The sequence below is a fragment of the Bubalus bubalis genome, chromosome 5 (assembly GCF_019923935.1).
Source record: "Bubalus bubalis isolate 160015118507 breed Murrah chromosome 5, NDDB_SH_1, whole genome shotgun sequence".
Lineage (NCBI taxonomy): Eukaryota > Metazoa > Chordata > Mammalia > Artiodactyla > Bovidae > Bubalus > Bubalus bubalis.
Window position 1 is genome coordinate 100,528,839 of NC_059161.1, and position 14,785 is coordinate 100,543,623.

The following is a 14,785-nucleotide window of genomic DNA, read 5'->3' on the forward strand; positions in this document are numbered from 1 at the left end:
TCATCAGGGCATCAACTGTCACACAATGAATATTGGATATAATTGTAAACTAGAACTTTTAAAATCTCTGCCAAAATTGTTTTAATATGAAAATGCTGGCATAAGTTTCTACTAGCAGCTCTAGATTTATTTCCTACACACTTTATGCTCTCATTTTCCTAGACAATGCTGTGCTGTTGAATAAACTCCCTTTGGTCAGGGACTTGCAGGCAGGTGCAACGGCAAGATTCTGAGCAAGGAGTACTTACAATGCTAAATATAAGCCATTGTTGCCTTTCATTTCCTCAGCACATTAAGAAAAGTTAAGTGTGTGCTATCTAGAGGAGTCAGAAACATTATAAAACACATTTACACTGAGTAGTAAGTCTTACTCCTTTTGTGAAAATTAACATAAACTGCTCAGTATCTTTAATTCTTGATATGCTATTAAACAATATGAGGCACATTTGCAAACTGCAGGAAAATGGGATAAAGCAGGTACATCCTTTGCTTTCTCCCTGTGACTACAAAATTATCATTTGAGCAAAACTACTTTCAAGGGAACTTAAACATTCCCCAAAACTTGTAGTCCAATATGTTGCTATGCTTTTGTGGATCTATTTCAAGTTTTCTACATCCACGAACAAAAGGGCCAACAAATCCAGAAGCTGTTTTCCTAGGTGACCCTGCCTGGTTGGATAGGGCAGGAAGTAAAACATATCTAAGAATATGCATGGGCCCTAATTCCAAGATATACCTTGTCCATACAAGATATTAAGACCATGAATATGAAAACTGCAGAGTAAATTCAGACTGAACTAATAAGGACACCCATAATAAAACCAAACACTTCTAATATAGTTAGTATAGTTCTAGTATAGTTAATCTCTATGACTATAATCATCATGATAAACCTATAAGAAATAAACATTAAAGATTCTCAAGAATGTCTAACAGGAAATATTGATGCAAGAAAATCTAGGAGGGTTTATTCAAATAACACACATTCCTGGTCTGTGCCCTAGATCTACTGATTAATAATCTGTGGAGTGGAGCCTTAGCACAAGCAGTCTGATTTGAAAATAGTTGATCTGAATTTTATAGAAAAGGGATCTGAATAAAAAAATCACTTGCTAATAAGTGATGTGTTAGGAAAACAGCACAGTGGTAATTTCCAGGTTCTTTCTAGTATGTTATTTAGTCTTGGGTATGACCAACAGAAATCAAAATGAATCACCTTTGCTATTTATTAACTAAGAAATTGCATGTGCTCCCATCAGCACTCAGTGAGGTTGCTGATCATAGAATCCTTGAATAGAAAGAGATGCTCTCATGATAGCTCTTTTCCTCTACTCTAAGACTCCATTTCCTGACTACATCACAGAATGGTTGTTTTTCATTATTTAATTATATAATATACCATGTCTTCTATTCTATGCTAATTCTATTTTCAGAAAATTTTCATTGAGTTCACTTTAATATTTGACTGAAATATTCACCTTTTTATAGCTGTTTCTATCAGGTGCATCTGGATCTGCCCTAAGAGTGAATCAGACTAGGTTTTTAAATGATGGCTATTCTGACTGATGTAAGGTGGTAATTCATTGTGATTTTTATTTTCATTTCTGTATAATTAGTGATGCTGAGTATCTTTGCATGTGCCTATTGGCCATCTATATATCTTCTTAGGAGATATGTCTATTTAGGTCTTCTGCCCTTTTTTCAATTAGGTTTTGTTTTTTTTTTTGTTGTTGTTTTTTTTTTTAGGTTATTGCATTATATTACCTGTTCATACATTTTGGAAACTAAGCCTGGTTGGTGGCATTATTTGCAAGTAATTTCTCCTGGTCAGTAGGTTGTACTTGTTTATGGTTTCCTTTCCTGCACAAAAGTTTGCAAGTTTGATTAGGTCCTGTTTGTTAATTTTTGTTTTTATTTCTATTTCCTTGGGAGACTGATCTTAGAAAACACTGGTACAATTTATGTCAGAGAATGTTTTTCCTATGTTCTTTTCTAAGAGTTTTATGGCGTCGTGTCTTATAATTAAGTCTATGAGCCATTTTGTGTTTATTTTAGTGTATGATGTGAGGGTGTATTCTAACTTCATTGATTTATATTTGGCTGTCCAGCTTTATCAATACCACTTGCTGAAGAGACTGTCTTACTCCATTGTATTTTCTTGTGTTCTTTGTAGAAGATTGATTGACTATAGATGGCTTCCCAAGTGGCTTAGTGGTAAAGAATCTGCCTGTAATGCAGGAGATATGAATTCAATCTCTGGGTCAGGAAGTTCCTCCAGAGAAGGAAATGGTAACCCACTCCAGTATTGCCTGAGAAATCCCATGGACAGAGGAGCCTGGAGGAGCCATGAGGTCGCAAAAGAGTCAGACACTTTTGGGTTCTGTATTCTGTTCTGTTGATCCAAATTTTAGGTCAATACCTTGATGTTTTAATTACTGTCCCTTTGTGGTGGGCTTCCCTGGTGGCTCAGTGGTAAAGAATCTGGTGAAGAGATGCAGGTAAAGAGCCAGGTGGGCTACAGTCCATGGGGTCGAAAAGACTGAGACACAAGTTAGTGATGAAACAACAACAAGCTTTGTAGCACGGTCTGAAATCTGGGAGGGTTATGCAGCATTATTTATAATATCCAAGACATGAAGACAATCTAAGTTTCTAGATGAATAAAGTGTTACATAGAGAGGAACATAGTATGTATATGAATATTATTCAGACATAAAATGGGAATTCTGCCATTTGTGACACCATGGATAAACACTGAAATACAAAGAAAAAAATATTAAAATCAAGAAGGGAAAATCGACAAATAATATACATGGGAATCCTCATAAGTTTATCAGCAGAATTTTGAGCAGAAACTCTGCAGGCCAGAAGGGAGTGGCAGGATATATTTAATGTGATGCTATTATTAATCAAAAGAAAGCTGAAGTAGCCATATTAATTTCAGACAAAGCCAGCTTCAGAGCAAGAAAAATATCAGGGATAAAGAGGGACATCTATATAATAATAGAGGGGTCAATTCTACCAAAAAAAAAATACATAACAATTCTTAACAAAAATACATCTAACAACAGACTGTCAAGATATATGAGACAAAGCTAATATAACTGCAAGGAGAAACAGAACTGAACCACTACCACCAATGAAAGTTTCAACACTCTCTATCAATAGTGGACATATCAAGTGAGCAGAAATCTCCAAAAATAGAGTTGACCTGAAGAGCACTACAAATGGATCTAACTGATATTTATGGAATACTTCATCAAACAAGAATAAACTACAGATTCTTCTCAAGGTAACATGGAACATTAGACAGACTGCATTTGAGCAAATGTAGAGTATGCCATCAGACTGTAATGCAACTAAATGACAAATTACAGAAAGATAGCTGGTTGCTGTATGGAACTCTGAACTATTGCTCAATTACTCTGCAAACCGAAAGCTGTATTTAAAAATACCTGCTATCTTTTAGAAAGACACCGTTAAGAAAATGTAAAGACAAGAAACATCCTGAGTAAGAAATATTTTCAAATCATGTATCTGGTAAAGGATATATATCCAGAATATGTAAGGAATCTTGCTACTTAATACCAAGAAGACAGACAACCCCAATAAACATGGGGTAAATATCTGAATAGACATTTCACCAAATAAAATATGTGAATTGCTAATAAGTATATAAAATATGCTCAAATTTTTAACCATTTGGAAATTAACAATTAAGCCTGGAATGAAATTTGATTTCAGACTCCCTAGAATTTTATTTTTAAGCAAAAATTCAGACAATAACAAATGGTGACAAAGATGTAGAGAAAATGGAACTCTCATAATTGCTAATTAAGATGTAAAATGGTGCAGCCACTTTGGAAATGTCTGTCTGTTTCTTAAAAAGTTAAGAAAGTATTTACAGTATCCTATTCTACTTCTGTGAAGAAGGCTGAGTGCTGAAGAATTGATGGTTTTGAACTGTGGTGTTGGAGAAGACTCTTGAGAGTCCCTTGGACTGCAAGGAGATCCAACCAGTCCATTCTGAAGGAGATCAGCCCTGGGATTTGTTTGGAAGGAATGATGCGAAAGCTGAAACTCCAGTACTTTGGCCACCTCATGTGAAGAGTTGACTCATTGGAAAAGACTCTGATGCTGGGAGGGATTGGGGGCAAGAGGAGAAAGGGACGACAGAGGATGAGATGGCTGGATGGCATCACTGACTCGATGGACATGAGTCTGAGTGAACTCTGGGAGCTGGTGATGGACAGGGAGGCCTGGCGTGCTGCAATTCATGGGGTTGCAAAGAGTCGGACACGACTGAGTGACTGATCTTATCTGATCTGATCTGATTCTACTTTATCTACTCAAGAAAAATAAAACATATGTCCACTTGAAGATGTTTATGTAAATGTTCATGGTGTGATTAATTCATAATAGCCAAAAAGTGGAAAAAATCCAAAAGTTATCAGCTGGTGAATGGATAAGGAAAATGTGATAAAACCATACAATGGATTCTATTCAGAATAAAAAAGAACAAACTACTGAAATATAATATAGATGAAACTCAAAGTCATTATGCTACATGAAAAAGGGAATGCAAAAGGCCACATGCTGTATGATCAGTCTATAAAATCTATGGAAAAGGCAAACCTATAACCAGCAGAAACTAGGTTAGTGGTTGTCTTTATAGAGATTAACTGTAAAAACGGGCATGTGGGATGTTACTAGGAAGATAGAAATGTTCTAAAACTGGCCTGTGGTAATGGTTGCAAAACTTGGTAAATTAAATAAATGCATAACTGAAATATATACTTAAAATCTGTGATTTTTACAGAATGCAAATTGTTTTTAAAAACTGTCATATTTTTCACAAGCATTTAGCTCCGGTGTGCTAATTTTTGTTCATTCTAGTTATTAAGACAGCACAAATCTCTCCTGTTAAGGAGCAAATGGACAAAAATTAACTTAAAATTTCTCCTATAGTACTTCATTTTATTTGAGAATAAAACTGTAATTGTTCCAGTCAACCAAGATGAAAATAAAGACTCATATTAGACTTCATCCTTATTCTTGTATCTTTGCTTGAACACACAATTCTGGGGATTTCTCATTCTGATATTCTGTTTATTTCCTGCTTTCAATTATTTGCTATTGGTTTCATTCAGATCCCTATTTTATCTCCCCTTTTATTATTTAAAAAAATTTTCTCATTGGGTAGTTTCTAGATTTTTTAATTTCATAGAGCAGAAAACACATTAAACAGAAAAGAAATGGAAATAAATTTTCCAACTATTAATTTTGTCAAGTAAGGCCACCAAAATTAAAATTTAACTCAACAGCTACTATGTATTTTCTCTCTGTAGAAAACTAAGTAGCACTGATTAGTTTCTACTTAGTCTTTTATAAAAAAAAAAAAACAGTGAAAATACTTCAAAATACACATGAAATATACAAAACACAAATGTGAAAAAATAGTTGTATTAGGTTCTCCAGGGAAACAGAACTAATAGAATATATACATAGATGTATAAGAGTTTTTTTGTTTTGTTTTGTTTTGTTTTGTTTTAATGGGAATTGGCTCATTCTATTATGGAAGATGAGACATGCCATGATATGCACTCTCTAAGCTGGTGAATCAGGAAAGCTGGTGGCATAAAATTCAGTCCAAGTCTGAAGGGCTGAGAATAAGGCTATTGTAATTCCCAACCTGAATCTCAGGCCTGAAGCCAAGGCCTGAGAACTGGGGTGAGTGGCCTGCTGGTGTTAAGTCCCTGAGTTGGAAGACTCCATGAACAGGAACTCTGTATTGAGTCCCTGAGTTGGAAGGCTCTCACAAACAGGAGCTGAAGAAGATATATGGCCCAACTCAAAGGGAAAAGAAATTATGCTTCCTTCATATTTTTGTTCAATTTGGGCCTTCTAGGGATTAGATGATGCCTGCCATGTTTATGAGGGAAGATCTCTTAGTCTACTAATTCAAATGTTAATCTCTTCTGGAAATGCCCTGTCAGACATACCCAGAATTAATATTTTACCAACTCTCTGGTCATCCCTGAGCTCAGTCATTTTGATGCATAAAACCAACTATCATGAGGCCACCTCTTGTCAACCTGGCACAGAGATGCACTTCTTTACTCATATTCAGTCTCCAAACAAAGACAGTAAGAAGGTTATATTTTTGCCAAACACATTAAAACTATCCTTCCTACAACAGAAAATGCATCAATCCCTTTACCAGAAGAGGAGGTAAATTTCCTAATTTTCCTTTATGAAATTATGTCTTGATACCTTAATTTGGATATTCAATTAAGGCAATTCAAATTGATGCTTGAATCTCCAGCTTGTTAGAATCAAGTTGAAGCTATTTTCACATTGCTGTATTGAAATGGAAGGAATGCATTTCATGATATTTAACACAAATCAGAATATTTTGGGTGAATTTGGACAAGCTGAGTAAGGGTAGTTCTCATAGATCCAAAGAGCCCTTTACTTTTTCCTGTAAAGTGGAGAAAGCCATCAGAATTATTCTCTTACTATCGGGGAAAGCTGGAAAGTAACTATAGCGCTTTCTATGATTAAGATTAATTATACTCTGAGTACTATAGCTTGGGGAAATGATAGTATACTAGCTCTGTCATGGAAAGCTTAGCTATGGACAAAATCGCCATCAGTTTCCCGATCAATTTCACAGCCCTGCTGCTCTTAGATTTGGTTGCAAAATAAACAGAGGGTTCTGGGATGGATCCCCTCTACCTACTATCAAAAGTGACATCACAGACTTTCATGGCTACCATTACAGAGCCTCATTTAGGCATCGCCATCTCTCAAATGTGAAACTCTGTTACTAAACAACATACTAAAGGCATTATGTCTTATTTAAACCAATCTTTTTCAAATTAAGGCTCAGAGACCATCTCTTTCAGAATCACTTGGACTGGAAAATGGTGTCAGGTCCATGTTTAAAAAAAAAAAAAGAGAAGTTACCTTTAATCCCCTTTACTTAGAATTTACTGAAGAATTTTTCAAAATCTTTATTTTTAAAAGCTCCTCAGATGATTTTAAGAATCATGTACATATGAGATACATTGTTAGTAAAACTAGCCTGCATATTAGAATTACCTGGTCATCAGTATTTTATAAAAATCCTCCATATGATACTATAGGGAGGATATGTCTAAGAACTACTGATCTAGAATTGGAAAAAAGATATTCACAATAGTCTCACTCACTCCTACTGCTTACACCTGGCTTATTTCACTCCCCTTTATTCACTTGGCCTTTAAATGTAACTGAGCCTGCAGATTATAAATATTGAGCACTCTCTGCACTGGCAAGTGTGGGTTCCTGGAAGTAGAGACTTCAAAGACTAAAATCTAAGGAACTGGGATCAGGTTAGAGAGAGAGAGCGATCATGCTGGTATAGGGGGAGGAAGCTTTTTGAAGCAACCCAGTTCGGACCTCCACCAAGGTAGTAGCTGCTTACGCCACTTACTGAAGGGAGAGGAGCTACTGGTGACAAGGAAGGACAACAAAAATAGAGTGGAACAGACAACAACAACAACAAAGAATTTATGCCTCTCTCTTGACAAGAAATGTACACCAAAATATTGCTTTGAGGAATCTTTGTAAAACACATAGAACTTTTCAAGGTTTGCCTTAAATGGGAATATTTTGTTTGTTAAGTTTGACCAAGTCCTGGTTCTTCTGTTCTTTCAGATGTTTTGGCCACTTCAATACATGAACAGTTTGCTCAAGGCACAGGTATACCAGTACAAGTGCAGGAAAAAAAGCAATGGAATCCCTCCTAATCCAAGGGCTCAGAGCAGGACATTTAGGGATCAAGCCTGAGCATTACCCTGAAGGGTGCAGGCCAGAAGCTTCCAAAATTCTAATTTGTTTCAAAGTTTGTTTGTTTGTTTGTTTTTTCAATTGATATATCAGTGGCATGTAACATTGTATTAGTTTTAGGTATGCAACATAATGATTTGATACATGTATGTACTGCAAAATGATTTTTAGGTAGTTTTAGGAAACTGTATCAAGGAAAAACGGCCTTAAAATTAACCCAGTGGTCTTATCTCTTAACTGGACATAAACATGTGAAAATCTTAACTATATCCTTGTCTGCTAAGTCACTTCAGTTGTGTCTGACTCTTTGTGACCTTATGGACAGTAGCCTTTCAGGCTCCTCTGTCCATGGGATTCTTTAGGCAAGAATACTGGAGTGGGTTGCCATGCCCTCCTCCAGGGGATCTTCCCGACCCAGGGATCAAATCACTTATTTCTCCTGCATTGGCAGGCAGATTCTTTACCACTAGTGCCACCTGAGAAGCCCATATCCCTACTTCAAACCAAGCTCCTTATCTTGGGAACCCAGTGCCCCTCCTACTTAAGTTCCAAATTATCTTAGCCACACATCCCACCATTTTCTGTTCGATACTCTCTACTCATATTCTGATGTTTTATTGTCTCTGATATTGACTTACACTATCAAAACCCTATCTGTTCTTCAAACTATAGCAAAAATAGTCCTTTCTTTCCCAAACCTTCTTGACTTCTTCTTCCCTTGGAAGTAAACTGCAGAATTTCTACTTCTCATTAACCTTATATTCTAAATTTTTGGTTTTGAACATGTTTCAACATAAGAAGTGAAAGCCAAATTGCTGAGAAATTAGTATTTCTAAATTTACTTTGGCAGTCGATAGAGGAAAAAGAGATGGACTTGGTTAACTTGTTTCTATTCTGCCTTATTTCCTTTGCTATCACCTGATTTCTTTTTCCATGATGAATAGTTTTAGCAGACACTTTCCATTTTGTCAACTAGATTAAAGGCTATCTTTGAATATATTAAATACAACTGACATTTGCCATTTTTCAAGCCCAGATATGACAGATCAGTAATTGTGCCAAAGTTCCAGAGTTTAAATTTCATTACAATTCTTAGAGTAAAAGCACAGAGTACAAATTCCTCATTTCCTGTTATCATTTGAAGGGTAAAAATTTCCCTTCCTCTATTGTAATATCTCTATAATTCAAGGTTTATTTGCTTTATGGGGAGAATACTACTGAATCACATTCTTTGTTTGGAGTTGTGTTTGCTTTTAATATTTTAACAGCTTCCTATCATGTGACTCTGGGAATGACCACCTTATCTCTCTGGCAATTCAAGTTTATGAAAGTGAAAGTCACTCAGTTGTGTCCCACTCTTTACGACCCCATGGACTGTCCACGGAATTCTCCAGGCCAGAATACTGGAGTGGGTAGCCATTCCCTTTTCCAGGGCATCTTCATATTCCTAATTGTCTTACAATTACACCTTTTAGTAGAATAACCGCATGATTGATATCTAAAGAACATCTGCATTATCAAATGAAAAGTACAATGTTTAGATAGCAGAAGTGAAAGAAAAGTGTTAGCTGCTTAGTCATGTCCGACTCTTTGTGACCCCATGACTGTAGCCCACCCAGCTCCTCTGTCCATGGAATTCTACAGGCAAAAATACTGGGGTGGGTAACCATTCCCTTCTCTGGGGGATCTTCCCAGCCCAGGAATCGAACCTGGGCCTCCTGCATTGCAGGCAGATTCTTTACCATTTTAGCTACCAGGGAAGCCCTTAGATAGTAGATTTTGCATATAAATAGACAGCTTCATGGTGGCATAAACTAGGATTTTTAGAACACATGTCCATGTTTTCATGTTGAATGTTGTTAAAAACATATAAAATTAATCTTACAATTTGAGTGTTGCACTCAGGGGTACTGAGTAGAACCTCTTCCTTTGTAGTCTCAATTTGCGGGGTTTCATTAACTTCAGTAGTGATTTCTTGAGGCTGGAGAGAAAGACAACATTAAGAGGGAAACAGTTTCATCAAAGAGGTCCTAATACTTTTGTAAAACATGCTATAATGGCAACCTCACACTCAAAGAAAAAGAATAAAATGAAAATGTGTATATATCAGAGACCTTAACTGTACCTTAAATATTAACTATGAAATTGAATGAAATAATTTCTATTCAGTTTTATATGAGTGCTGTCCAGTAAGACTACTTTCCTACTGCAAATATTTATTTCTTGCATAATAAACTTTTAAGGATTCTGGTTCTTCAAAAAAAAAAAAAAACCAGGGATCCTATCTTTCGTCTTTATTTTAACCTCATATCTATCTGGGAAATAATAAATACACATCTTATTTTCTTAATAGTAAATATGATATTTTCTAATATCTCACTGTAAGTTACAAAAAGAATTATGTTGACTCCAATGCTTCACCTACCAATCAAATACTGTTTTATACCTCAAGAAACCCTACATATTACTCTAAATTTCTTTGTGCTACTTTCTACACAGAAATGCACATGATCCAAACTGGGTCATTGAAACCTTCATTTTTGGAACTAAATACTGACTAGATTAAAAGAGGTTATAAATAGGTATACTAATTTCAGTAAGTTCACTTGTCCAAGTTACTTCTACAGTGAGACACTTCTTATGGTTCACATTCCCAGTCTTCTGAAGCAGCCTTTGTTTCTGTCCATCCCCAACTTTGTTACTTCTGCCTTCTCCCAGATAGTATGAGCTCCTGATGTTCTACCATTAAAATCTCCTTCATTTAACTCGGTAAGGGTCAATATTTATTGCTTGTAAACACAGACGTTAATGATACTTGGAGTCAAATCAACAAAATAAAACTGTCAGAACAACATAAGGGCTGAGATAGAAACCATTTGCTACTGAAACCAACAGGAAGGAAAACTAACCCAGCTAGATAAGCTGTAAAAAATAACAGGTTCACCAATGATGGAGATTACATTTAAGAGTAAGTATTGAATATCTTCCTTAAAATATATATATATATATATATAAAATATAAATATAAATATACCCATATTGAAAAATGTTAATGTTCGTTAATTATATTTTCTTATGCAAATATTGTACATTTATGAAAGTGCTTCCAGACATTGGTGGTGAGGTTTAGGTAAGAAATATGAGCAGAATAAAAGCTTTTGTATATCTATTTTGTAGGCCTTGGCTAACTTGGACAAGATCTAAAAGGGGCTTCATCTACTATTAAGTTCACAAAGAGCAGGTGGGAAGAATGACAGTGTAATTTTCCTCCTCCATAAGTTTGCTAAAGTCAACCCTTGTGCTCATATATTTCACAACTGGGTTGGCTGGTTTGTCAACTTCTGCATCTGTTTATAGGAGTTATTTTAACTTGCTTCAGGAAAGAAAATTACATAAATTAATTTCGTTTAACGACTGGAGGAAATTATACATCACTTCATCAATGTGAGCAATAAAGCATGAAAAGTTAAATTACTTTAAATACAAAAACATAATATTTGTTTTTAGAACTAGTTGCATTAAACATAATACATGCAATCCTTAATGTAGGCATTTGCTATCAGTGAAATAGCTCTTTCTAAAAGAAAGAAGCCTTATTGAGTCTGATGAATTAACAAAGAATGGGAAATGGCTTTGGGGAATTACAGTGTATTTTGGCGTTTAAAAACATGTGAATTCTGTTCTGGATTAGCACATAAATAAATTAGGGTCTTAGACACTACATATGACTTTGGAGGGCCTGTTTTCTACTGCCATACTAAATTAGGTCAAGAACACCTAAATTGCAATATTTTTGTTGCTGCTGTTATTTGTTGTTTAGGATAGTTTTAGCATCACAAAAAGTTGATAGGTATAGGGACTGTCCATAAAGCCCCAGTTCTCACACATGCATAGACTCTCCCATTATCAACATCATTCACCAGAGTGGTACAAATGTTACCAAGGGTGAATGTACATTAACACATAATCAGTGAATGTCCGTGGTGTATATTAATATCTGGATTCGCTAGTAGATGAAATTCTATAGGTTTGGACAAATGTGTAGTAACATATATCCATCGTTATGCTATCATACATAGTATTTTCACTGCTCTAAAAATCCTCTGTGTTCTGCCTATTCATCCCTACCCTCCTCACCCTTGGCAACCTTTAGTCTTTTAATTTTTTCCATAGTTTTTCCTTTTCTAGAATATTCATAGTTGGAATCATACAGTATAAAGCCACTTCAGATAGGATTTTTTCATTTTGTAATATATATTTAAGGTCTCTCACTGTCTTTCTATGGCTTGGTGGCTCATATCTCTTTAGTGGTGATAAATATTTCATTTTCTCCATGTACTATCATCCAGTAATAAATGGATTCACTGGTGAATTCTATCCAACAATTAAAATAGTTAATTTATAGCAATTATTTTCAAGAAATTCCTCTCAATTTCTTCCAAGAAATAGAAGAGGTGAGAACACTTCTAAACTCATTTTATGAGTTTAGCATTACCCTAATACTAAAACTAGATAAGGATACCATGAGAAAATAAAATTATAGGCCAATATTCTTGATGAGGGATTCCCTGTTGGCTCATTGGTAAAGAATCTGCCTGTCAATATAAGAGTCATGGGTTCAACTTCTGGGTTGGGAAGATCCCTGGAGAAGGAAATGACAACCAGTTCCAGCATTCTTGTCTGAGAAATCCCATGGATGGAGGAGCCTGGCAGGCTACAGTCCATGGGGTTACAAAAGAGTCAGACATGACTTAGTGACTAAACAAGAAAAATAACTCTTGATGAATATGGGTTCAAAAATTCTCAATAAATCTTAGCAAATCATATTCAACAATATACTAAGCAAAACAAAACAATCTAATTAAAAGATGGGCTGAAGATTTGAACAGGCTTTTTCCCAAAGAAGTCAAACAGGTGGCCAACAGGTTCTTGAAAAGATGCTCAAAATCACTAATTATCAGGAAAATGCAAATCAAAATCACAATGAAATAGCTCCTCACATCTGTTAGATGGATATTACCAAAAAGATAGGAAATAACAAGTGTTGGTGAAGACATAGGAAAAGGGAACCTTGTGCACTCTTGGTGGGAATGTAAAATGGTATAGCCACTATGGAAAATAATATGGTTATTTCTAACAAATTGAAAAATAGAACTGAAATATAATACAGCAATTCCACTTAAATGCATCCCCATCAACCTAAGAGTACATCATTTGGACACACTGATAAAGAATATATGGTATATATGTATATAGACTATGGAATATTATTCAGCCATTAAAATAATGAAAATTTGCCATTTTGGATAATGTTAATGGAACTTGAGGGTATTATGTTGAATGGAATAAGGAGACAGAGAAAGACAAATTCTGCATGATCTCACTTAAAAAAAAGAAAAAAAAAAAGAAGCTCAAAAAGAAGCACAAAGGTTTACTGTATAGCTCAGGGAACTATAGTCAATATATTATAATCTATAATGGGAAATAATTTCAAAAGTAATATATGTTTATATGTATAACTTGTACTTGCCATGTACAAGTACCTTGCCTTGTACTTTAAATGCTGTAACTAAACTACACTTCAATAAATAAATAAATATATATACATATATAATTTGGGAAAAAAAAGAATATAAACTCACAGTTATAGAAAATAGATTGGTGTTTGCCAGAAGTAGGGTTTGGGGAGTAGTGAGTGAATTGGATGGAGGAGGACATATCTCCCTTATAAAGAGGATCATAATATGAATGAAGTAATTGAAATAATCTTTTTTGTTGACAATTTAATTCCCAGGAGTCCTGACCAATTAAACAAGATCAGGAACATTTTAAAGGCAAGGACAATGCCTTTTTCAGCTCTGTAACATCTCACATCAAGACAATCTAAAGGAAGTTGTTTGATAAACAGAAACATCATGGAACTCTTCAGATGAGGTCACATCTGAACTCTGTGAGGCTCCATCTTTTGAGTAAAGAAACTAAGACTAATGTCCTCCAAGTCACCAAAATAAAACAGGTAGAGCTAGTGATTTAACCCAACCTGTCAGATGCCAATTTTATGTTCATTCAACTCCATCTTAATACTTCTCTACTAGGTGTGATAGTGGTTGACAGGATGTCAACTTTATAAGCTTATACTTTATAAGCCCCCATTTCACCCTCAGATCATATAATTTTCTGCAGGGGTCTAGTTTCTGTATTATGAGACACTGGTAAAAAGAAAGAGGATATCTACAGAGTATTCTTGACCTTAGTTAGGGTCTAGTTTTCTAAACTATGCTTTAACTTCATTAAAGCTTCCTTTTCGAACAAGTAAGTATTAATAATTGCTTCAATAACATTAAAGAAAATAATGGATGTAAAAGTTATGTTCTACTTGAAGGATACAATTACCCATGTGTTAATTAAAGTAAACCTGCCAAACACAGCATTGTATTTTTCTCTATCTTCATTAATTTTGTTCTAGTAAATACCTCTTATGGTTTTATATATTTACAGGTTATTGACAGAGCAAATCATCAGCAGGGGTGGCACACTTATCATCCAATCACAATCTTCCCAGAATCATTCCTTCTTGACCTTTAATTCATGGACTAAAATGAGACAAAGTGAGTGATTAGAAAAAAATATCTGCAATGATAACTAAAAATATTTTTGGAGGAGATGGCACAGAGTGTTAAACAAGTTGAAAGGACAATGCTTTCTCCTTGCTCTAACTTCCTCTCTGTCCTGAACAGAAGGTAATATGGTACAGCACACACACACACACGCACAGCTTAGAAATTATAAACAGTAAAAGTCTAGGGTAGGAATTGTGTATGAATGCACAGCTAATATCAGCCATATTGATAATGTGCCAAACATGTTTTTATGTTGGTTGGTGGACCTATGTGTATTTGTTTTACTATTATGTACACAACTTAGGTAAACACATAGAATAATTAAATGTTAT

The 14,785-nt window shown here is 35.0% G+C and overlaps 1 protein-coding gene across 4 annotated transcripts in view; it reads right to left on the bottom strand.

The window, feature by feature from the left end:
- The window catches only part of LUZP2 (leucine zipper protein 2), a 518,159-nt gene that overhangs the window by 12,371 nt on the left and 491,003 nt on the right, over positions 1–14,785 (bottom strand). For 3 of the 4 annotated variants that reach the window (XM_006064754.4, XM_044943452.2, XM_025286283.3), the window contains exon 10: positions 9,719–9,814. The exons of the other annotated variant lie outside the window; for it this stretch is intronic. In XM_006064754.4, the coding sequence (XP_006064816.2) occupies positions 9,719–9,814 (96 nt within the window). The remainder of the gene's footprint in view (positions 1–9,718; positions 9,815–14,785) is intronic. 4 annotated transcript variants of the gene reach the window in all.